At 31.9% G+C, this 27513-nt stretch overlaps 1 protein-coding gene across 1 annotated transcript; it reads right to left on the minus strand.

Annotated features, from left to right (window-relative positions):
• Positions 1-21742: 21742 nt before the first annotated feature.
• On the minus strand, positions 21743-24987 carry LOC111370100 (sodium/calcium exchanger NCL-like). The gene is made up of 9 exons (XM_022991802.1): positions 24549-24987; positions 24164-24385; positions 23907-24088; positions 23658-23797; positions 23324-23579; positions 23049-23179; positions 22691-22952; positions 22324-22593; positions 21743-22029 (listed from the first exon to the last, which is right to left on the minus strand). Exons 1-9 carry the CDS (start codon positions 24985-24987, stop codon positions 21781-21783), a joined length of 2151 nt encoding a protein of 716 aa, XP_022847570.1. The 3' UTR covers positions 21743-21780.
• Positions 24988-27513: the final 2526 nt, after the last annotated feature.

Below are 27513 nucleotides of genomic sequence, written 5' to 3' on the forward strand. Positions count from 1 at the left end.
TATCACGCACTCGTTCATTAGTAGAAGAATCATTATCAACCCAAAGAGCAGCAACTTGAGATGCACATGGTGTATTATATACTTTTTGATCTGATCCACAATCAGATCTAATTTTAAGACAATGAGATTTCAAATTTGGAATATTTGTTAAAGTTCGAAAGAAAATTGCGTACGGATTCAATTCCATTAGTTTCACAAGTTTTGAAAGTATACACTTTGTTAACTTATCAGAAAGTTGTAGTCGATGCTCTATTTCATTTTCAGTATCAAAAAAATAGAGCTGCATATAAGAAAGGCGATCGTTTTGTACAAGAGTATCATTTATGAAATGATATATTTGACCTTGAATTCTAAAAGTATAAATTCCTTTGTTTCTTTTGCACAAATCTTCATCATAATGCACACCAAATGAAGTAAATGAGAAATTGTTATTGTAAGTTCGTACGTAAGTTTTAAACTCAATGGATTCAACAGTATTTGATGCAAATAGATGATGTAATTCATCAGGAGTATCATTCGCTTTCAATCTAACAGCTCCATCACTACAACAAAAACCTTTCAGTTCATCTTTAAATTTTAGAGCCCCACAGTATTCACATAACACAGGGCAAGGTAATAAATGTGATTTGTTTGGTATCGAAAACAAACCTTCATTTATTGTAAACATTGATGGTATTAGCTCTGAATGAACACCAAGTTCATGGGTATAAGTTGCAGAACAACTACCTATGATTGAAACTACATTAGAATCTAAGCGAGACATATTTGTTTAAAAAAATATAAAACATGGTTATAAATTCAATTTTTGAAAAAACAAATATACCAAAAAAACTTATTTGATCCAACATCAATGTTAGAAACATTATTACAACAAAAACTGCTAAATATGAAAACATTTCCAGCATAATTATGCATAACATAAATGAAACATGACAAAGTAATCATATTCATTTATTTAAAGAATACATGATCTTTTCACTATTGGAAAAAATATGTAATTAATATAAATAAGTTAAATATTTTATTACCTGTTTGATCACCTCCCATTTCAGAATTAGAGAAGTGGGTAATTGAATTTGAATTGGTAACACCAGAAGCTACAAAGTTTTTAATTTGTAAAATCATTTCAAATGTTAGACGCAGACAAAATATAAAACATAATACATCAATTGTAGTTAATTGTGAATACCTTCTAATTGGACAAAACGTAAAGATTTTCTTTTTGGCGTCTGTACGTTGATATCGAAGTTTACATTCTCATTGCAAAATTCTCTTCGCCTTTTATTTTTCTTAGACACTGAAGCCATTTTTCTACCTACAATCAAAATATACATTCCTTTTGTATATTCAATATAAATAAACAAAGTTCAATATCATAGAAAATGATGAAACGAATTTTAATATACATAAAACCAAATAAAAAAACACTCAAAATAAATACATGTTTGACAAAGATCAATTTAAAAAATCATTTCATTACAATAGCTTGAAGACTCTCTGTATTTGGTGCAGTCATTTGATTTAGTAATCAAAATAAGAATGAAAAGAAAAATATGATAATACCCGGTGGTTTTTAACATTTTAGACATGTTTTTAGGATGTTGCCAAATTTTTTGATGTCAATGTTATGCTACCGTGGGTTTGTGAAACCAAATCTGAGATGTTACCAGATCGCAAATTTCTAAATGGATTCACTTTATAAATCAAAACCAGATAACAAATGACTAAATAGATTTACTTTATAAATCAAAAAAAAAGAGGAAACTGAGAAAACTAAATCTTATACAAAACCTACAGGAGTTGACCAACGCAGCTGTGCACTATTACAAAGAAGACAATTTGGATGAACTTTCAAGACCTGTTGATTTCACTGTCTTTCTTCAACTGATCCCCTGACAAAAGACTGAAGTTAAAGAGTTAGAAAACTTGGCAAAAAAATATAGAATTAATGCTCCAATTACAAATAATATATTAAAAGAAGTATTCTCTGTCAAATGTTTGCATTTTAGAACTATCAAAGACTTCACGCTAAGGAAAACCATGTTAGCTGATGAAGGAAATTAAATAAGCAACTATTGCACCAAATATCTATACCATTCAACAAATATGTCTATAAGTAAACATAACGTATCATTGAAAACATTCACACATAATGTTTTACACATTTCCTTTCTTCTCATTTTTCACAGATGGTGACAAAAAAAGAAACAGAAATAAAATATCATTATTTTTCATCACAGCAATTTAAGTAACAAATGAACATACACAAACACTTCAGTAATTGATTGTAAATAAAAGAATAATATTCAAAACCATCACTGAAAAACCAACAAGAAATTAAACTGTGTAAAAAAATTAAGTAACAAGTTTGACAAAGATCAATTCAAAAAATCATTTCATTAGAATAACTTAAACACCAGATAGTTGTTAAATTTAGTTTATAGAATTAACATAAATTTAAAACAGGTTATTTTTTCCCTTTCAATTATTTCTTCAGATCAATAAGTAAAAAGTATAACTGAAATAAAATAAGAATGCAATAATGTAAAAACAAATAAAGCTGTACATTAACACTATCTTAGTCACTGTAGTTTTAAACCTTTTAGCATTAGTTAAAATTCACACAAAACAAAAGAAGAATCAAATGTTAACTAATCATATATTTTTAATGTATTAGTCATTGAAAATTCACCAAGGGAGCTGTGCACTATTACAAAGAAGACAACCTGGATGAACTTCCAAGACTTGTTGACTTCGATGTCTTTCTTCAACTGAGCTCTTGACAAAAGGCTGAGGTTAAAGAGCTGGAAAACTTGGCAAAAAAACATAGAATTAATGCTGCAGTTACAAGTAATATATTAACAGAAGTATTCTCTGGCAAATGTTTACATTTTAGAACTATCAAAGACTTGACCTTAAGGAAAACCATGTTGGCTGAAGAAGGAAATTAAATAAGCAACTATTGTACCAAATATCCATACCATTCAACAAATATGTCTATAAGTAAACATAACACATTACTTAAAACATTCACACATAATGTTTTACAATTTTTATTTCTTCTCACTTTTGACAGATGGCGACAACAAAAGAAACTGAAATAAAATATCATAAAGAAATTAAATAAGCAACTATTGCACCAAATATCTATACCATTCAATAAATATGTCTATAAGTAAATATAACATATCATTTAAAACATTCACACATAATGTTTTACACATTTCCTTTCTTCTCATTTTTCACAGATGGTGACAAAATAATAAACTGAAATAAAATATCATTATCTTTCATCACAGCAATTTAAGTAACAGATGAACATACACAAACACTTCAGTAATTGATTGTAAATAAAAGAATAGTATTCAAAGCCATCACTGAAAAACCAACAATAAATTAAACTGTGTAAAAAAACTAAGTAACAAGTTTGACAAAGATCATTTCAAAAAATCATTTCATTAGAATAACTTAAACACCAGATAGTTGTTAAATTTAGTTTATAGAATTAACCTAAATCTAACACAGGTTATTTATTCTCTTTCAATTATTTCTTGATATCAATAAGTAAAAAGTATAACTGAAATAAAATAAGAATGCAATAATGTAAAAACAAATAAAGCTGTACATTACACTATGTTAGTCACTGTAGTTTTAAAACTTTTAGCATTAGTTAAAATTCACACAAAACAAAAGAAGATTTAAATGTTAACTACTCATATATTTTTAATGTATTAGTCACTCAAAATTCACCAAGGGAGCTATGCACTATTACAAAGAAGACAACCTGGATGAACCTCCAAGAGTTGTTCACTTTGCTGTCTTTCTTCAACTGAGCCCTTGACAAAAGGCTGAGGTTAAAGAGCTGGAAAACTTGGCAAAAAAACATAGAATTAGTGCTACAGTTACAAATAATATATTAACAGAAGTATTCTCTGGCAAATGTTTGCATTTTAGAACTATGAAAGACTTGACCTTAAGGAAAATCACGTTGGCTGAACAAAGAAATTAAATAAGCAACTATTGTACCAAATATCCATACCATTCAACAAATATGTCTATAAGTAAACATAACATATTACTTAAAACATTCACACAAAATGTTTTACACATTTTCTTTCTTCTCACTTTTCACAAATGGCGACAACAAAAGAAACTGAAATAAAATATCAGTCTCTCTCATCACAACAATTTAAGTAACAGATGAATATACACAAACAATTCAATGATTGATTGTAAATAAAACAATAGTATTCAAAGCGATCACTGAAAGACAAACAATAAATTAAACTGTGTAAGTTTGACAAAGATCAATTCAAAAAATCATTCCATTAGAATAGCTTGAACACCAGATAGTTGTTGAATTTAGTTTATCGAATTAACCCAAACCTGAAACAAGTTATACAGATAACTGCATTAACATTTACTAAGTCAGAATGTAACTATTTCGAAGTTTTCCTTAAAGCGTGAATTTATTCGAAGCTTTCCTTAAAGGATTAATTTATTATATACATAACCACCAAAATAAAAGAATTTATATATACAATTAACGAATAACTGCATTAGCATTTAGTGAGTCAAAATGTAACTATTTCGAAACTTTCCTTAAAGCATCAATTTATTCAAAGCTTTCCTTAAACGATGAATTTATTATATACATAACGAGCAAAATAAAATAATTTATATATACAATTAAAGAACCAGAAATATTAAAAAAAAATTAAAGTAACAATCTCACCTTTGCACATAATTATACAATAAAATATTAAAAGAAGAAACCTCAGTTGTTCACAACCAGTGTCGATAACACAGCGAAAAAAGCTGCTGAAACGATAGATACAGAGAGCTAAGATCCTACGAACCGGTGTTCATCCACTGTTGAAGTACCAGCACTTGCAGAAAACATTATATATTTAAGAAAAATCACGACAGAAATATAAAATAATTGACACCTGAAAAAATCGAAGTAAAAGACTCACCTTTACAGAGAATAAGGTTCCAAAACACCGTTGTACTGTGAAAATACCAGCGATTCAAAACACCAGCCAGTGTAACAGCAAGAGTGAACAACGGTAAAAAAACCCTCGATTTTTTCTTTGCAACGGCAAAGGTAAACGAAGAGAAAAAAAAACCCTCTAGTTAGATCTACAACCTCTCTCAGACGGGGAGCGCATCCCGTGAGTAAGGGAAAGAAAACCCTCAAATTTCCTCTGTCAAACAACGACGGTAAACAACGAGAAGAAAACCCTCAATACTACTCTCTACAACCTCTCTCAAACGGGGAAAATTCTAGAAAGGATAATCACATCTCTCAACCTATAAGTTGGCTCAAAAAACCCTCAGATTTCCTCTATCAAACGGCAAACGTAAACGACGACAAGCAAACCCTCGATATTGCTCTCTACAGCCTCTCTCAACTGAGGAATACTCGAGAAACGATAATGAAATATCTCAACCTATAATTTGGCTCCCCACCCAAGACAACCATAGTTAAGCCAACCACAATAGTTAAGCCAACCACAATAGTTAAGCCAACCATAGTTAAGACAACCACTAATTTCAAACTCATCCAGTCGAGACCAGCAATTACAAACTCACCCAGCCGATGAAAAGCCCACCAACCTACCCAGCTTATGAACAGTAACCTTAAAACTCACCTTTATATTTCTAGTTAGATATATATAACTCAATTTATTCCTATAAATATTTTAGCCGTTTGTTTGAATAGATAAATTGTATTCCTTTGTTTCTTTCGTCCGCGGTTTAGGTTTATTTGATTAATGAATAATTAATATAATTATATTTGAGGACCTCGTTTTACTCACATTTGTAATAATTTGTCTACTCAAAATATTCGATAAAATAATTTTCAGTCAGTATTGTCTACAAAATACAACATAATTAATTTAGTATTTAATTTAACTAATTTTACAATTAAGGGAGACCACATCGTTGCTGCGTTATATCATTTTGTTTAAAATTTACGAAAACAAATTAATTTGTTGAAATTTTGATTTTTTACAAGCTGATTTTTCCGTGGGTTGAATTTCATTTTTTGTCAAACACTTGTTACAGGCACAATTTCAATAAATTAACGGTGAATGTGATTAATTAATTTTAGGTTTCCTGCTTTGCTCCATTTAAAAGTTTAAAATTTAAAATTTATGCATGAACCATTGGAAATGTATTCCACTTAGATCTATTTCAGTATGGTTCGAAATGTTGGGCTCACCATGATAAATTTAATCGAGTTTTTCTTTATTTATTAATTTTTTGAGTAATATTATTGGACGAACGAACTTGTTGATAACTTGAGATAGTGAAGGTTTGGTGTCGAAACGGGGTGCCATAACAATTGACTAAGTCAATTGTGCACAAGCTATTAAGGACGGTAGTCTAATTTATCAGAAATGGGGTGCACTAATAATAATGTTTTCTAGGGATGTACGGTTTTTTTATTTTTATTTTTTTTCAACCACATGTCGTGCATAAACACTTTTAATTCAATATTATTTCTCTTTTTGCTCACCTTCGACTGTTAAAGTGGTGTCATGTACACTAATGATTTTTGCATTGGGTGGAAGCGCAATTTCTAATTCTAGATGGAGAAGGCATTTTACGAGAAAATTCACCATGACAAATTTTACATATTTCCAACTTCATTAATTCAAAATTTGATACAAGGGTAAATTGGTCGTTCTATAGACGTCAGCCACCCTTTTCTTCTCGGTTGACATGGAATCATGAGACATGTTACAGGTGCATAAATTGAAAAAAGAGAATCTTTAAAAATAAATGAAGTTTTGTTATTAATAATTAGAAGTCGACTATGGAAATCTTTTTGTATCATTAATACTATAGTGTATTATTTCATCTTAAAACTTTGATATATTGTGGTCCATCCTTTGTATTAAATTAACTTTAATATGTTCTTCGGAACTATCAATTATTGATAAACCCGTATTGGAGTTGTAGATTTACAAATATTTTTCCTAATCCAATTTTTTTTCTCTTGAAGTCAACTAATCCAACTAATCCTCTTAAGAAATTATTCTTTCATAAATTTATAAAAAAAAATAATGAAACTTGTGATATACCACAAAATTTTAATGCAATTACGGAAAATTTATAATAATGTCAGGGGCCGTTTGACAAGGCTTTTGAATAGTTCAAAGTTACTTGTAAAATAAAGATGTTCTTGGAGCTGGTTGGATAATTTTTTAGGGCTGCTTTGTCTGATTATAATAGTTTTTAGGAAAAATTGGCTTAAGGCAACTTTCTTAGGGAACTCTTTACCCAAAAAAAAAAAAAAAAAAAAAAAAAAAAAAGGAAAAAAAAAAAAAAAAAGAAAGAAAAAAAAATGGAAGGACCAAACGAACCCTTTTTCCCCAACTCAAGGTCGAGGAAACAAGAACCATATATATATATATATATATATGCACACACAAAATCAGCTGTGTATGTAACACCGAGTGAAAATTGCTACTTCTTTGTTATTATTATTCTCTTCTGCTTCTGCTTCTGCTGCTGCTGCTGCTGCTGCAAGTGCTGTTATTGGTGATGAAACATTGAAGATGCTTGTTGCCGTACAGGTTAATACAGCTTGTAGAGTTAGCATGTGCAAAGCGTCATTTGAAAACAACAAAAGAGATGCCAGTAAGTCAAGTAGATCAATAAAATAAATAATGAAATGTGTAGATCAATAAAATAAATAGTGAAATGTGTTGCGCATGTCTTAATTAACCTAGTACTCTAGTCTATTATATATAAAAAAAAATTATTTAAAAACTTGAAATCTCGGATGATTAAAAATATATTAAAACTTTTTAGAATTGATAAATTATTTTTTAGTACTAAATTCAGTTGTAAATTTAAAGATGAAGTTAAAAAGAAAAATAATTTAAGCTATCAACTTTTTAGCGAAATAAAACCTCTTTACAAGTTAGTAAAATATTTTTTATCATTCAGTCAGCGCTCAATAATTGAAAGTTGGGTAATAATTTTAACTTGTGCGCATAAACTTAGAAAATATATAAAAATCAATTATTATGTGTCAAACTAAAAGCAGCAGACGGACGAAATTCATTAATGAAATTCCGTCTCAAGATGAATTTAAATGGTTCTTACTGGAAGATAAAATACATGTTTTTGAAGATTCATTGGTATTGCATTCACCAGTTGACAGCCAGCTAGAATGCATAATACCAGATTCAATTCTTTTATATTGTTCTATCGACTTAAATAAAGCCAATTTCAAAACATGAAAAATGGATGAAGTGTCGAATATCATCATTGCATATTTTTATGCAAAGGAAAATATTAAAATATTGGATGCAAACATGTTGTAATGAATGCAAGTTATACTTCCACAAGTTACCGACAAGACTGAGATACGTATTGAATATAATAATCCACTGATCGGCAAAATGAAATGTTGTGCACATGATCAGACTGGATATGGATTGGGATTGAGCATTTGGCGCCGGTAAAAGTGTGGAGCAGCCTCTGTTAGCCAGGATGGTCAATAGAGATGACACTGTGCATTTATTGACGATAGGTAGAGACAATCGAATGGAAGACGATCCACTTTGGATTAACTCTGCAAGATAAATTTTAAGGAAATGTATTCCAATTGTTAGTTTGTAGTATATGTATCAACATCAATATGTTTCTTAGACACAATTTAGAATAATGTTATTTATTTCCATTAAATATCATCATAGTCGATCTATATGATAGGTGATGTGCTACGAAAAGATAAGATCAACTAAATGTATAAATATGAGACCAACTCTTTTAATCTAGTCGTTTAACGCTATGTCATATATAATGTCAAATCATATGGTGATCATCTCAGATAGAAGTAAAACAAAATTATCTTTAATTTAACATATATAAAAGAGTATGTGTTCAACAAGCCAAGTATTATTTCTTAATAAACTTGATACCGATTACATAAATATAATGCAAAACTATCTATTCTAAAAGAGTAATGCTATGTAACCCAATTGGTGCTAAGCACGAGTTTAGATGTCAATTAAATAATTGAACATCTTAAATGGAACCCATATTTCTTAATTTAAGATGTCTATTACTTAATACCATTTAATGACGCCTAGATACGTGCTTAGCTTTGTTCATTCCCAAAGATCAAAAGGATGAAATGTTTACTGTGTTAATTTGTGTGTTCCTCTTTCTAGTAAGATTGTATTTCTCTTGCTTCTTTAAATTTACACGGGACATGACTCAATCATCAGAAATATTATCGACATATTCCTCCAATTAGAATCACAAATTTACCATTACAATAGCCAATCGTATGGGTCAATTAGTTGGGTAGAAAAAAATGGTTCTATTATTTTGGTCGCAAATCATTAAAATATGAACATTGTGAATCCAAGACGTGATACATGTAATTTATACACTTATTTAGACCTTCGTAAGTATAATTTCCAACAAAGATGGTATTTTATTTGGTTTGCATGTATTAATAAATACTCAATTTTCTTATAATTATTATTTTATTTTATTTTTTAAAGTAGAGAACAAAAATTGTTCTAAGTCGACAATTAAAATAATCAGAACTATCGAAATTGCACCTCACAAAAGAAAACAAAACAAAAGTATTAATATAAATATGAACACCATAGTTTGTCATTCTTCTCAACAGCACCAATGGTCATTGAAGCTTTGAGTAATTATGCTAACGATAACTAGTGTTAATTTCTTATAGTAATAGTCATTCAATTTTCTAGCGCTTACACTAATAGTAACTTATTTTAAAATATTAATGTTAAATCATACTCGTCACTTTTAAGTGCTACTGTGTCAACAAATAAAGTTATCATAACTAGCCAATTAAACGCGTAAAGAAGACAGAGTTTAATGCAGCTTTAATTTTTTTTTTTCCAAATTATTTTGCTTAATTTTCATGGTATAAACAATGATTTTTGCCCACTTGCAGTAACAAAAATGCTTATTGTTGATATGTTGGTACTTGACTGTACATGTAGGATTTAATGTTAAAGTTCTTAACTGAGTGACCATTAATGCAATCTTTAAAAACTTAAATGATTATTATCGTAAGATAATCACTTTAATAATAAAAATAACTTCAACAACTATTGACATAATTACTCAAAATTTTAGTGTTGTAATTAACCGTCTCAACCTCCATCCACTACATTCTACTCTTTCATAAGTAGTTTACACATATCTGCAAGGTTATATACATACATCAAATTAATAGAGTTTCTATATAAATTTGGTGTATACCTTTGTGGACGTGAGACATACCAACTAAAATATATTTTGGATTTGAAATTTTTGTGGGCACCATTGTACAGGCAGCTCTTATTCTCTGGCCTGATGGGACACATTCCGCGATTAACCTCTCTCACAATACTACAGGGATGGGACGGTGGGGGACCCTTAGGGTTGGAATTCAACCTTTAAAATATGTTTATAGAAAATAACCATTATAAAAATGAAAATATCAAAAAATTAAAAGACTAATGTGATAGCTTGATTGACAACATATTGATATCTATAGGATCTCGGAGTTCAAAGGCAAAGAAAATCAAACAACCGCATGAACTGGCAAAGAATTTAAATAAATCAATTCAATTCCTTCAAGTTGCCAACTTTTATTAAGAGTAAACCTTAATCATGATGATTTTATTTTATTTTTTAAATATCTTAATTTAACGCAGTCACATGCTTAATTTTGAATAAAAGAAAGACTATCCGTTTACGAAATCAAATTCTTCTTCCTCCTTATTTGTTGCCCAAGATTAGCTTCGTAGATTGTTTATACAGCACCATATATGAATTTAAGTTCTTTCATATATTTGTGGTCCTAATCCAACTAATCCTCTTTGAAAGTTCTCACTTAAATTTATAAAAATTAATGAAACAAGTAATGGTTAATAAAGCTTGTAGAGTTATGGAAGATAGCGTGTGCATCATGGTTGGAAAACTACGAAAGATATGCTACAAAGTCTTGTCCTAGATCAATAAAATAAATCATGAAATGTATTCGCACGTCTTAATTAACCTAGTACTCTATATATATACTAGGTTGATTCCCATTCTTTGGATATATATTTAAAAAAAAAATTGATTTTAAAAACTTCAAATCTCGGAAGAATAAAAATATATTAACTTTTTAGATTTGATAATAAAATGACAGTATTAAATTCAGTTAAAAGTCAATATGAACTTAAAAAAATAATTTAAACTAACATTTTTTTTTAAAATATAACGAAATAAAACCACGTTTCATGTTAGTAAAACATTGTCTTAGTCAATGCTCAACAATTGAAAGTTGGGTAATTATTTTTACATGTGAAATGGCCGCCTAATAAATTATTGTATGTTCTGACAGTCTTTGTCCAGCATGTATCATGAGTTGATTTTACTTAAATATTTTAAACATCGAGTAACAATTTAATAAATACACGAAACAAGCGTTAGTATTAATATCATACTTTTATATTATTACGATCTTTATGCAATCTACTTACGTGCACGAGGATCTTAATATAGGCAATTTGGACTTGAAAAGAGGTAATATATATATATATATATATATAGAGAGAGAGAGAGAGAGAGAGAGATGAATAACGACATACTCATATAATGTCACTTAAATTATACTTAATCTATTGCTTAACATTTCTTGCACTACATAGCATTATTCATTTTAAAAGTTCATATATATTAAGGGCTCGTTTGGCATTGCTTTTGCTTGTTGTAAAAGGATTTTTGGAGGAAGTTACCGTAATTTTTGTTTGAAAATTAATATTCATAAGCATTTCTCATTCCAGAAGTACTTTTAGAGGAAGTCATATTAAACCAGACTCCTCTAAAAGCACTTTTAACTACCAAAATCATTTTAACAAAATTATCCATATAGGTGTAAAAAAGCTTTTGGGTCTAAAACTCTTTTAAGCTTCTCAAAAGCCATGCCCAACAACCCCGAGTCTTTTGCAACTACCTTATATTGTTTTAACTTGGGCATCTCTTTTTCTAGTAAGATTGTATTTCCCAACCCTCTTTAAATTTACACACGACATAACTCGATCGTCCGAAATATTAAGCCATCTCCAAACCTACATCAAAATTTAATGTAAGTTTTGCACCATCTTACATCAAACTAAAAATCACCTTCAATTCATTATACCAAAAGTTTCACCAAATGAAAAGTGTTTAATCATTTTCTTTCTTTTTTTATTATTAACAATTTATATATCTGAAAAATTATTTATTTATTTAATTTACTACTACATAAATAATTACGTTTTGTTACCGAAAATATTAAATTCATTAATAAATTTTTAAAATGTAGCACAATTAATAAAAATACAACAACTAGGAAAATAATAATAATAATAATAATAATAATAATAATAATAATAATAATAATAATAATAATAATAATAATAATAATAATAATAAATGATAATGAAATCATAAATGAGAAAAGGGGTAAAAAAGAACTTTAATCAAATATGTTGCAAAACACTATTCAGCTGCATCATTTTGCACCCAAAATGGTGCAAATTTTGGTATTGAATTGGAGTGACATTGCACCAAATATTTGGTGCAAAATAGGGAAAATGGTTTTTTGGCGCAAGGGTTAGAATTATCCTTAGCGACATATTCCTCAAATTAGAATCACAAATTTCCCGTTTCAATAGGGCCATATCATTTGGGTTGTCCAATTGTTTTTGTCACATATCATTAAAATGGGAACAATGCAAATCCAAGACATGCACATTAAGAGATTGAACTCTCAAGTCTGGAACACTACCCCCCCTCTGGATCTTCCAGCAAATGTCGAAATTGAGCACATTGGGTAGCAAGTCAAATATGCACCTTTATAGTTCCTCTAAATTCTTTGTGAAAAAGAATAATCAATGTTCTAAAATGTGTAAAATATAGTTAGATGTGGAGGTCAAGCTTCAAACTTTGATGAGTCTAAGCGTGAAAAAACATTACTTAGTTTTATTACTATTTTAATGCTTAATCATCCTAAAAATTATTTAATAATTAAAATAATACATATCAAACATATAATTAGGTTTAGAGAGAAAAAAGGTCGCGACGGCCTCTTTACAACTAGCTAATCGTTCGATCAAACCCATCCTACAATTTTCCTCTCTTGAACTGAAGTAATTGCCAACACATCTGCGATATGCCTACTTGGGAGAGAAATCTAAACTACTAGTTGTGATTGCAAATTCTTATTATGATAAAGAACAAGAAAATTTACTTCGATGCGTAAAGATCATAGAACTGCTATAGGGTGGTCCATTTCAGATATAAAAGGGATGAATTCGTCTCCATCATGCATAAAATTCTCATGGGAGAAGAGTAAAAGGCTTCGGTTCAGTATCATCGCAGATTAAATCTACATATACAAGATACGGTGAGAGTCGAGGTGTTGGAATTATTGGATGTCGAAACCATTTGAGCGATATCTAATAGTAAATGGGTGAGTCTATTATAGGTTGTACCAAAGAAAGGGAAAGTCATGGTGGTGCCAAATGAGGACAACAAGCTTATTCTAACACGAACATTTACATAGTGGTGAGTTTGCATTGATTATCACAAACTCAACAGTGCAAGAAAAAGGATCACTTTCTACTTTGTTTTATTGGATAGCTGTTGGCAAGACTCGCCGACCATTCTCATTATTACTTTTTTTATGGTTATTTAGATATAAACGAATTCTAACTTTCCCAAAGGATCGAGAGAAGATGGCATTACTTGTCCATATGGTACATTTGCATATAGAAAGATGTCGCTTAGATTATGCAACCTATCAGCTACATTTCAGTGCTATATAATGTCAATCATCTCAAATATGGTGGAGAATTATAAAGAGGTCTTCATGAATAATTTCTCAATCTTTGAGTCTTCATTAGATGAGTATTTGAATTACTTGAGTTTAGTGTTGCAGTGAGTCAAGAAACCAACCTTGTAATGAAGTGGAAAAAATATCACTTCATATAGGGATGTCAAACGGGCCAAACCGCTCGTCTGCTCGGCTCATGAAAGGAGGTTCGTGGGCGGCTCGGGCTCGTAAAATCACAGGCCCAAGCACGAGCTGAGCGGGCCAGGCCAGGAGGCGAGCCGAGCTCGTTAAAAATAACGAGGCTATGGCTCGTCCTAGTGACCAAAACGGTCACTTTTTTAAAAAAAGTGACCATTTTGGTCACTTTTCAGTGACTAGAACGGTCACTGAATTTTTTTCAGTGACCGTTTTGGTCGCTGAAATTTATTTATTTATTTATTTATCCCCCCCCCCCTTCTTCTACTATAAATACCCCCCTTCCCCCAAATTTTTTTTTCATATCTTGCTACTACAAGTCTACAACCCTCTCAACTCTCTTTTATTATATTAATTATGAAGTTTTTTATTTTTACTCTCTTGTGTAGTTGAAAGTTGTGTTGCAAAATATACAATATCAATTCGATTTTTACAGTTTATTAGTTACAATTTCAATTCATCCAATTCTCACAATCTCACTATATTTATATTCATCTCGTTAAGATTTCATCATAAAAAATCAAACAAATGGATTAATGCTCATTTGTTGAGAGATTGTTCGACACAGGATGTGAGCCACTGCCACATCATGGAGAATCACCTACGATGCCGTAAAGTCAACTTCCAAATGAATTTGCCAGTCTAAATGACATACCGATACCTGAAGATGTTCACATTCACAGTCAAGGAAGCCACAATCCAATTGATTTGGATGATATTAACGTTCCCGAAGCGAAACATGAAGATGAAGATGCTGAATTAAATATCCCAGATGCGAGGACAAAGCGAAAGGCCAAAAAACAAGCAAAATATTTGGATCACTTTAAGTTGGTTTCAATGGGAAAAGTCGTCGATGGCATTGCAGAATCTAAAGCAGTATGTAAATACTGCCAACAAAGATTTGCATGGTAAAAAGGAATTGGAACCACCCATCTCAACCGCCACTACAAAGCATGTGCAGCCAGACATGGACTTCTTCCAGATGGTCAAACACAATTACAATTTGGCAGTCCAGGCGCCGGTTCTACAACTTCATCCCTATCCACATGGGTGTATTCGGAAGACAATACTCGAACCAGAATGGTGAAATTTGTTGGTGCCACTGAGTTGCCTCTGGCTATTGCAGACAATCAACACTTCGTCTCGTTCGTGAAAGAATATCTACAACCGACGTACGTCGGGTTAAGTCGAAACACTCTTCGTGCCGATACAATAAATTATTTCAATATTTCAAAAAAAATTAATTATGAATTTGCAACAATATGGGGGTGTTATATCTTTAATTTCTGATATATGGGAAGGGGTTAATAAAAGAGCATATATAGCTGTAACTGCACACTATATAGATCCACTTTGGTGCATGCATAAGAAAATTATTGCTTTTAGAATTATTGAGTTTCCTCACAATGCTAATAATATATATAATGTTATTATCAGTATTGTTAGAGAATATCATTGCGAGACTAAAATTCGATCTTTTACTTTTGATAATGCTAGTGTTAATAAGGTAGTTGTCGATAAATTGTGTAGGACACTTCAACCTGATTTTGGTGGGTATTTGTTTCATATTCGTTGTGTGTCATATCTTGAATTTAATTGTGCAAGGTGGTTTAAAACATATAAAGGATGAACTTCAAAGGATTAGGAATGCATTAATATATATTACGATTTCTACTAGTAGAAAACAAGCATTTGAAGATTTTTGTGCCGAACTAGGGGTGACAACTGCTAAAACATTTGTTAACGACGTAAGTTATAGATGAAACTCTACATACTTGTTATTAAAATCATATGAAGGTTTCGAAATTTTAATGACTGACTTTTATAATAATAGACATGTTAGAAGTGATGACGATGGTATGTTAAGTGAATCCGATTGGATTTTAGCTTTGAAAGTTAAATGATTTTTGACATCTTTTTATGAGACTACAAAGATTTTATCCGGCGTTTATTATCCCACAAGTTGTATGGTGCTTGAACGTCTTTATATAATTGCAAAAACATTCCATAAATATAAAAATGATCCTGCTTTTAGTGAAATTTTAATTGCTATGGAATTAAAATTTAGAAAATATTGAGAAGAACTGCCTATGTTATTTCCTTTAGCATGCGCAATGGACCCCCGATATAATATTTCGGGAACTAAGTACGTAATTGATCAAATCAATAAAGTTTTAATACTTGATACACCTGTCACTTATAAGAATTTAGAGCAAACATTATGTGGAATGTATGATTTATATGCGAAAATAATGGGTGCGAATGTTAGTCGGGTACCCTCTGTTGCACCTACTCCTTCTGCTAAAACTAAAAAAGATGCTGCGGAAATAATGAATTTATTTCAAGGCATTAATACATTTAAATATAATACAACTGCAATGTGTTCATCTAGTGCCATGTTATCTACATTTGTATCTCATCAAACATCGATCAAAACTCAAAATGCGATGCCTTCCGAATTAATTGATTACTTCAATCATAATATACCAACAGATAGAACAATTAAAAAAAGTTCAGAAGAAATAATTGAATTTGGCCGAAAATATAAAAGACGTTGGCCAATTGTTTCTGTAATTGCGAAAGATCTGCTAACACCTCCTGTTAGCACTGTTGTTTCGGAGTCTATTTTTAGTGCAAATAAAAGGGTTTTGACCGATGTCAGGAGTTGACTGAAAGAAGATATTTTGGAAGTGTTAATGTACGTGAAGGATTGGCAGGACGCTCATTTTCAACTACAAGATAAATACGCTGAAATTGCATGTCGTCAAGTAAGTGATATTTGATTTAATTATATTAATCAAAATTTCATTATTTTTTAATCATTAAATTTAACTTTCTTTAAAAAATTATACACGTCACAACAAGTTGTTCGTGTACAATTTTTAACTCTGCCTACTTAAAATTGATGTAGCTGGTCCCAAACCCGGATAAAGAAGGAGAGTTTACATTTTATTAACTTTAAAAAGAAATCAAAAAAATATATTTTTTGTAAATATATTTCAAAAAATAATTCGTCTTCATTATATAAATATTATATACTTTATAAAAAGTATTACAATATGAATCATATGATATAACTAAAAAAAATTAGAAATTGTTTTTGTTAAATAATTTTTATTTTTTAACACTTTTTATATGGTCAAGAAATCATAGTTTTTTAACACTTTATTTTTATTTTTAACACTTTCACACTTATAAAAATAAAAATAAAAAGACGAGCCCACGAGCCGAGCTCGTGTGCCGGCTCGGCCCATTGTCACCTCTAACTTCATAGTTCAAGATGGAATTGCATTCGAACATTAAATCTCGGCCAAGGGGATTGAGGTTGACAGGGTAAAGATACATGGGATTGAGAAGTTTTCTCCACCTGTTTTGATTGAAGGCATTCAGAGTTTCTTAAGGCATGCAGGTTTTTAACAGCATTTAATCAAATACTTCTCCAAAATCAGAAAGCCACTATGCAATTTACTTGAGAAGGATACTACATTCCACTTATTCGAAAAGTGTTTGGTTGCATTTAACACTCTTAAGAAAAAGTTAAATTTAGTTTAGTATTTGTTTTACTGAATTTGAGTCTATCATTCGAGATTATGTGGAATCCTAGTTACTAGGAAGTTGGGGTAGTTTTCATTCAACACATGAACACTATCTCATATGATTCACTATCTAGCGGACTCTTATTAAAGCATGGTTAAAATATGCAACTACATTTGAAATATGTGTTGCCAAAAAAGGATGCAAAGTTAAGACACATTCATTTTATACTTCTTCTATAGGAGTTTGATTTCGAAATTTAGGATAAAAAGGGATGCGAGAATGTGCTACCTGACCACATATCTCACCTTGAATTGCTAGAACTTGATCAGCTTGAAGAAATCAATAAAGTTTTCTTCGAGAAGACACATTTTTAGATTGGGACTGCCTTGTGGTATATAGATTTTGTGAATTATGCTGCTAGTTCCATCATTCCATCAAATTATATGATTCAATACAAGAAGAAATTTTTCAATAACATCAAGCATTACTTTTGGGAGGATCCTATTCTCTATGGCCGGGTCCAAATCTGTTGGACCCAGAAGGATTATAGTGAATAAGATTAATGTCGCGATATAAAATAATGAAGATCACAACGAGAAACAATATTTAAAAGCAAAGAAATTAACAAAGAAAGTTAATCGCAAAAGCACAATGTTCTATTAATCGACAATATGAAGAGAAATACAAGAACTCAACAATTCTTGTTTGAATAAAACTGAAAGAGAAGACCACTATTTATAGGTAGATGACATAGCATAAAGATGGAAATAATGTGGAATAAGGAAATAATATATTTTTATAAAAATCACATGAAATACAAGTAAACAAATTTTCCCACGTGAAAATAAGGAAACAATTTATTTCCAAAACAAATTCACCCTAATTTGGGTTACAAACCCAACAATCTCCACATTCAACGAATGAAACTCCAAGATTTCAAATTCGTCTGCATCAAAATAGCCAACTCTTCAACACAATAACCAAAACTCTCCAAACCAAATTGTCGTCCTCTACAAGGCGTCTACAAGCTCCACCTCAACTCAAATCCTGGGTTCCCAAAATTCCATCGAGAAATTATTGTTGACCAAATAGGGTCGAAGCACACCCTGTAGCAGAAACTATATCACAGCTGGATTCGAAGGCCCATTGCTCAAAAGCATCCTAGACATTATTGAAATCATGGTACCTACACTCCATGAGTTCAAACCTAGCAAATGAACACAGTGTATCCGCTAAAATTGGTGGCAAAGCGAAATAACCAATGCTCCCCTGAGCAATGTTCTCAACCGACACAGAGTCCGTCACAAGAGATACTGTACCAGACTCAATATCCACCATAGTACTGAAATTGTCCCGATGTTTCTTAACCGGTTCTGCGCTTCCCTGCAAGATATACAAGTGAGATTTCTTCAGTCCCTCCAATACAACCCAGACACCCATTCGGACCTTCAAAACTTTACCTCCACCAAAGAATTTATACCCTTTTGCATCCAGAGTACTAAGTGAGATGAGATTCATTTTCAGATCTAGAACATATTGAACCTGATCAATTGTTTTATCTATCCTATCCTGAGCCTAAGTCTGACTCGACTGATCCCAGTAATACGACAAGACTGGTTATTTCCCATTACAACTCAACCTTGCTGAACAGCCTCATATGTCTAAATGAAATTTCGATTAGAACACATATGATGCGAACATACCGAATCGAGAACCCACTCCTCGTCAGGCTTAGATTTCATGTCAGATATCACGATTAACATTACATCTCCATTATTTGAAAAAATCATCAACTAAATTTGTTTCGTCTGAAGTCAAAGGTCGCGCTTTACAATTTGCAGCTAAATCATATTTAGCCTGTAACATATCACAATCTTCTAGAAGATGTCCCTTACGTCTGTAGTAGAAGCAAAACAAATTGTTGTTATACTTCGATCTGTCCCTCCTTTGATCACTGTGAGATACAAGAGCTTCCCCATCCCTCAATGTAGCTCCAACCAAATACTTCCACTTTTCCTTTGAGTGCAAAGTATCATAGACATCGTCTATAATCAAAGTATTCCGACTATACAAAATGGTGTCCCGAAACGATGCATAAGAGCCAGGCAGTGAACATAACAGGATCAAGGCAAGATTCTTTTCATCGTACTTAACCTCCAACGTCTTCAAATCTGCAACAATTTCCTTGAACACGGCAATATGGCTTTCCAACGACCCTCCTTCTGCTATGTAATGGGAATATAGCTTCTACTTTAAAGCTAGTTTAATGGTAACAATCTTGGTTATACATAACTACTCTAGTTTCAACCATAAAGCAGCTATTGTTTTCTCCTTCAAGATATCCTGCACAATATTGTTTAATAAACAAAGATGAATCAACGACAAATCCTTCCGATCTCGCCATTGTTTCTCCTCCGTTGTCCAAGTAACTAACATCTTCTTAAAACACAACAACACATCACTCAAATTCAACTGCGCCAAAATAGCTCTCATATTTACTTACCACAAAGAAAATCTTGTATTGCAATCTAATTGCAGAATATCATACTTCAAAGTAGTCATCTTTGAAAAATCTCAACCAATCCACAACAAAAACCAAGCTCTAATACCACTTGTTAGACCCGGAAGGATTGTAGTGAATGAAATTAATGACGCGATATGAAGTATTGAATATCGCAACGAGAAACAAAATTTAAAAATAAAGAAATTGACAAAGAGAGTTAATTGCAGAAAGCACAACGTTTTATTAATCGACAATATGGAGAGAAATACAAGAATTTAGCAATTCTTGCTTGAACAAAACTAAAAGAGAAAACAACTATTTATAGGCACATGGCATAGCATAAAGATAGAAATAATGTGAAATAAGAAAATAATATATTTCTATAAAAATCACGTGAAATATAAGTAAACAAATTTTTCCACATGAAAATAAGGAAACAATTTATTTCCAAAAAAATCCACCCTAATTTGGATCACAAACCCCACAAAATCAACTTATTTGATGTTGTATGTCGAAGTAATAGATCAACTTCTAGCTCATTGTCAATCTTGTACTTATGCTGGTCATTTCATAGCAATTAAACCACAGTATTAGTCTTACAGTCGGGATTCTATTGGCCTATCTTCCTTATTTCAATTACTTGGTTTTTATTACCTCTCATAGATGATCAGATATCATTGTCACCCTCCTCAAAATCACAACCATCAGCAATCCAAGACTATACACTAGCATCACTTACTAGTAAAACTAGAGGGAGATCGAAGAAAGAGGACATTTAGGCTCAACGTAGATAATTTTAAGGGAAAATTGCATTAGCGTTCCCTAACCTTTTCATTTTTTGTAGATTTTACCCTAACCATCATTTTCTACCGACGAAGGTTTGTAACCTTTCATAAATATGCACCCAATGTCCATATGGACGGAAACCGTCCAAAATACTGTCAGTTGAATTTATAGACAGTATAAAGTATAATGAGTATAATGTCTTTTGTGAAAATTATAAACAAACGAAAGAAGTCTACAGAACAGCCAAACTAAATTTCCTCTTTTCTCAACGCATGAACACCAAAGATAAATGGAAGAAGGAAAAAATTCGTATAGGAAGTTAGCCACATAATCCATCCGTAACAAAGAAATGGGTTTTGGATTTCGTTTATTTGTTGTCACATAAATCTTATAAATTGATTACTAAATAATATTGTTTTCACGACACATCTCTGTAAAGGAGACGTCAATGACTTTGGGCAATGAGATATAATTTTTCAACATTCATGTATGCAGTAGGAAATTTTTCCTGACTTTAAAAGAATGATTCCTAACTAGATAACTTACGAAATAATTATACATAAACTTCACATTTATGTAGTGCGAAATTAATTCCTTCATTGTACTACATTCACAATACTAGGAATATCTATTAGAACAATGATACAACAATGAATCACATCACACTATTTATTCGTGGTGCCCGGTTATCATTTTTTCGTTCCAACAACAATACAATAATGATGAGTAGAACTAGATAAGACAAGAAAAAGTTATTAAAAAATATATATATATATATATATATGATGGCTACACTGTGGCCGACATTTATTTGATCATTACTACCTCGTACTGAAGGAAAATTAATATGTTTATTTCGGTGAAAGAAAGAAAAAAATTATGATTAGCATAATCAGGTGGTTTAATTCCAACGTAAAGTAAATTGAGCATAATAAAATAAACCTAAGGAGAATGGATAGAGGAAAAATGCTAATAAGCAAGTCCACAGAGGATAACTGGTACGTGAGTATGCAAGAAACCCTATTATGGCGCACACCACCAAAACTGTCAGCACTTCTGCTGAATAATCCCAAGTCAAATCCTTTGCATACACAATTGCTAACAGTGCTGTCAAATTTGAGATGTTGCTCATTACAACTCCACCATAAATCTGCAAGTCAAATGAGACCAATAAGTATGTTTTGCATATTTTATGTTCATAGTTTTTTCAACTCTCGCCGTTACCATTTATGAAAACTGTACACATTATGTCAAATGAGACCAATAAGTATGTTTTGCATATTTTATGTTCATAGTTTTTTCAACTCTCGCCGTTACCATTTATGAAAACTGTACACATTATATCTTTCATTAAAAAAGGAATTTTGTTGACACTTCGGGACTTGTCGTCTGTTATGTAACTACTTGAACTATGAAAATAGGGTGTTTTGAAAGAGAGACGTACCTCTGAAAATGTCAAAGAAGCACTCGTTTCACTCTTGTGACTGGCTGGAGAGATTGCTGCTATCGCGGCTCTGCAATTCATGGCCAATGGCACTACCACAAACGACATGGCGAAAGAAGGCACATTCATGGAATAGGATAATTGTAGAATACTAGTTGTCAGTGGTCCTCCAAGGTAGGTCATTGTAACAATACCCAGCAACACTTGTAATACTGATTTGATAAAAGTCCATACTGATGACTCTCCGTGCTCTAGTTTTTCCTTCACAGTCTGCAATTGAAGGGGTAATAACTAAAATTTGTATATAATGTAATAAATGAACTTTCTAAAGCATAAAAATGGCTTCATGAATATAGATGCTATGTACCTGCTGAGTTTCATCAATACTTCCCTTCTCATCCGAGTGTTTAGCATCAGGAAGGGCTTTTTTCTCCCATTCTATTAGTCCATTGATGAATTCTTGTTCATCAATCACATTGTTACCATTCTTGTCTAAATCTTCGAACAGCTCCTTTACAGCATCGTCATAATTCAACTGAAGTTCTCCGAAATTAAGTGAGCGAATTAGTTGCTCTAGTTCAGTTTTTGATATCTCGTTGTTATAGCCTGTATCAGCTTGCTTGAATAGACTGCCAGAAAAGAGATTGTGAGGAAGTTCTGCCAGCAAATATACTATGATAAAATGAAAAGTACAATAAAGTAAATAATAAAAAAAAAAAAATTACTTTTTAATTCCCTCAATGTTGGTGTTCCCATCGTCTGTGATAAGTGATTCTGATTTAAGTAACTGCTTTCGAGCATCCTCTATAATTTTCGACCATCTCAAATATCTCTTCTTGGGATCAGCTTCTTTCTTCTGCTTAAAAAGATGTAAGAGCGGCACAAGAGTCATGAAAATTTTTAGTTTATCCTAACAGATGTTAGAAGCTCCAATATAATACCATTATAAAAACTTAAGTTAGCATCAATAAATATAAAATGCAATGAAAAAGTAGCTTGCCTTGGGAATACTTGAAGAGGTATCACCACTTGTAGTCGACTGTTTGGTTTCAGTAATCCATTTTTTGCAACCGTTGGAGAATTCTTGATAGTTAATTAGTCCGTCGTGGTCAATATCAAATACTTTCATTACTTCAGAAACAGCAAATTGTTTGTCAACGTTCATCTCTCCTGTATTGATTAAGTCATGCATCAACTTTTCCAGTTCACCCTTTGTTATATTTTTGTTGGCATCTTTATCCGTTTGAGCAAATAAACTGCAAATTCAAGCATTTAATTAGAGCCCTTCACTGGATGATATATACAAATCACCATATAATTTTTTACAAAATTACTTTCCGATAACAGTATCATTAAGGTTTCCATGTTCATCAATGAGATTTCCCTGTTGTTGCATGTGCTTCAGAAACCCTGTTCTCAGTGTCTCGTACTTTGTGTATGCTAAACTTCTTTCCTGCATCCAAGGATTCATAACCTGAAAAAGAAAATGAAAATTAGAAATATAACAAGCAAATTCATGTCAGAAGGGACAAGCATATTATAGAGCTAGTTCTACATCATTATCTCCTAATCAGTCAAGCTACCTGGTAAACGAAATATAATATTAGTGCTGTGGATGACATGACGAGCGATATCAAAATAACTAAATGGGCTCCAAATGATGTTTTCAAGATATCAGCTAGTTGTATGATTAGGTAAGGAATCAAAGACAAGAGCATAATCCCAGCTGTACGACGAGTCTCTTTGTCTATCATAACACCAGTATCTACAGTTAAAGAAAAAAATGTCAGCTCATATATATTCATGCAAATCTCAAATGATTCATGAGAAAGAGGCAGACCCTTTAACTCAGTGATGACTTCTTTGGCCAGCAAACAATTTGAACTAGTTTGCGCTATTTTTTTATGACTAGACCTCGATTCCTGTGCCAACTTTCTCCTGCCAAAAATTAGACATACACCCCACTGCACTGTAAGAGTAAATACAGTAATTCCAGCATAAATCCCCACTCCAAGTGACACCTTAGATTGAGCATCCTCTTTGCTACTGAAAACTCCAGATACTGCAAATGGGGAGAAAAACGTACTTTGTTCATGAGCACCAACGCAGAAAAATGTTGATATAATTTATATTCTTATCATTTTAACAATATAAAACACTGAAATTATCGATTGCCAAAGAATGAATGAAAAGAAAAGTGAAACAAATGTTTGTCAACAACTTACCTATCATAATCAATATTGCTGGTAACCCCACGAGGATTCGGAAAATAATACCAACAATGTTGCTGGCGCCAAGAATATTAAATAGCACCCTGCTACCCGTGCTGAGCTCCTTTTCTCCAAACATGAGTATGCCCTGATAAATCAGTATTTGAAAAATGTAACCTCCGGCATTTTCTGCACATGGTAGGAAGCCATATTGGTGCTCACAAGTGTGTGCAGAGGAAATAGAAACATTTGCAGTAAGAATAGGAGATTTATCGTCAACATTATCAATTCCATCTGACATTAAATCATCGTAGGAGTTGAGTCTCAGAATTCGACATTGAACAAAGCTAATAAAAAGTATAAGCACAAGAAAGCGTAACGCATGGATAGCCATTGTTTGAGAATTAGAATACGTTAAAGTTACTTCATGAAATTCAGGAGGATTATTGGACATTTATATAGGAAGTTCCGACCAGCAGAACAATTGACGTGAAACTTCAATTGTCTGAAGTAGATGTGAATGCACAAAGTCGTGGTCTTTTTTTATTCTTTTCGGCAATGTAAATCTTGAAATTTTTAATAGTCAGTGCAGCCAATCATATGTATGCTTTCCATGGAAATGCATGTAATTAAGACATTGCGTGAGTAGTATTTAATAACATTATGAATACATTTCTTTCATAAGACCAGACCACGTGGTGGAGACTATTAAGATCAATAAACAAAACATAAAGACGAGAAAAGAGTTTAGGTTTCTTGTTCAATTACATAATGAAAATATAAAGGAAAATATATTTTAGATAGCATTGCTTGGAAATGAGTAAAAAGATTAATCTACCTTAAAAAAATAACTAATATATTTTAACACCTCATTACCTGCTGCAAGAAGAGAGAAATGAGACATAGAAGGAAGTCATTACGAAGAAGTTCCCGAAACTGGGAACTGAAATGCTCAGAAACAATAGTATTCACGATTAATCTCATAAACGCTTAAGTGCAGAAAATAAAATTGACAGGAATCAAAAATAAGATCAGAGAAATTGTTTCGGCCTAAGCCCTAGAAGTTCGGTGATTACTTTTAACTCCTAATCCATTGTTAAGCATTGAGCATTTATTAAAATGGATGATCATCATTTGCATTAAAATTACCAAAATGGCAACCAAGAATAGATTGTTTACTTAAAAAGATTGAGCCATAAAGTTTTATCTTTCAAAGAAATTTGCCAAATCAAGTTATTGTTCACCGAGAACCCCAAAATAACACCAACACCCTAATCTAAACTTTACAACAAGAGGAACAACATTTCCTCAACAGATTTTATCAAGAATCAACCAAAATTAGGAGATGGAGTAAAAGATTTAGTATCTTGAATTTGATTTTTGAGAGGAGAAGGACCCTAAAACTGTAAAAGGAAAAGTCTCACGAAACCAAAAGCCAAATGAAAATTGTGTAACTTAATGGATGCCAGAAGGCAAATGAGAAGATTTATTCCACAGAGAATTCCAGAAACAAATTCAACGTCCAGCAAAAAGTCAAGTGTCACAATCAGGTAGAAGGCACTGACTAGTAAAGACGTTTCCAAAACACAACTTTAGCCCCATTTTGGGAGCACAAACTTCAGACGTGCACTTTCACTTAACAATCTCAACTTTGCTATGAAGAATTGGACTCCTTATAATGCAAACAAGAGCATCGCCAGAAGTTTCAATTTCATTTGCTCTTTGTACCTATACAATCATTTAGATATATTATCTCTAAATTGAGTTGCATTATTTTCTATTCTAAATATCCCCTTAGATATATTATCTCTTATAAAGTATATTTGACATCAAAAACAGAATAGCATTTTCATCAATAAAATCAAGTTCATTCACTAAACCTCTTCATCAAATTTCTTCTTTTATAGCATCAACGACAGCAATATATTATACCTCTGTTGAAGACAAAGCCGCAACGTTCTGTAATTGGGATTTTTAACTTATTACAGTAAGATGAAGTTGATCTTCTATTTTCTCTATCTCCAGCAAACTCAGAATCAACGTATTAAAAGTTATCCTTTCCTTATTTTTTTCTAAATACTAAGCATAGATTAAAAGTACCTTTCAAATATTTCAACAACCATTTTAAGGCATCCCAATGCTCCTGCTAAGGGTTACGCATAAATCTTCTAATTAAACTAAAGCTATGTATAAGATCAAGTCAAATACATATTGTTGCGGAAGCTCTCTTGAAAGATCTTCAAATCGGTGATTTTCCGGCTCAGTCCAACGCACCTTTCTCAACCAACAACATGTCCAATCGGCTCCAAACCACAACCAATTGATTCACCTTGGTTGCTATGCAATCTTACCCACGTAGGACAAGAAAGGATGATGATTTATGGCCACAAAGGTTAGGAGAAGACACCACAAAGGTATACTATGAAAGAACCACCAATTTCACACGTTATACAAGCGTTCTGGACACCTTTTTTCACACACAAAAGGGGGCAGCCGGGATTCACTATTTCTTCTCTCAAAATCACACAATCATCATTTGAAAGTGGCTAGGGTTATAACCAAATATGTACTCTAGGGTTAGGCTTTAAGTTGGACCATTAAAGGGCTAAACGAGCCAAGATTCAAGGCATCCATAAGGAATACAATTGGGCCGGGTGTAGCTCATGAACTTAGTTGTTGGACTTATTTCATTCATCGGCCTATGCCTATGAAATAATATTAACCCACGTTAACAACATAGCCCGAGATTTATTGGGTATCAAAAATCCAACAAATCTTCATCTTAATGCCCAATAAATCTGTAAGCAGTCAAAACACACAGTTAGCACTTGCATAATCAAGATAACCAATAAAATTGGATCACAGACCTTACCTCGTGTTTCCAACTTGAAACACATATCATACCTGCTCCATCTACTCACTGGGGTTAAGGTCAAAAACACTCAAGTAGAAACAAATATTTAACAGTAAACAATCAAGA

The sequence above is a fragment of the Olea europaea genome, chromosome 21, assembly GCF_002742605.1.
Source record: "Olea europaea var. sylvestris chromosome 21, O_europaea_v1, whole genome shotgun sequence".
Classification (NCBI taxonomy): domain Eukaryota; kingdom Viridiplantae; phylum Streptophyta; class Magnoliopsida; order Lamiales; family Oleaceae; genus Olea; species Olea europaea.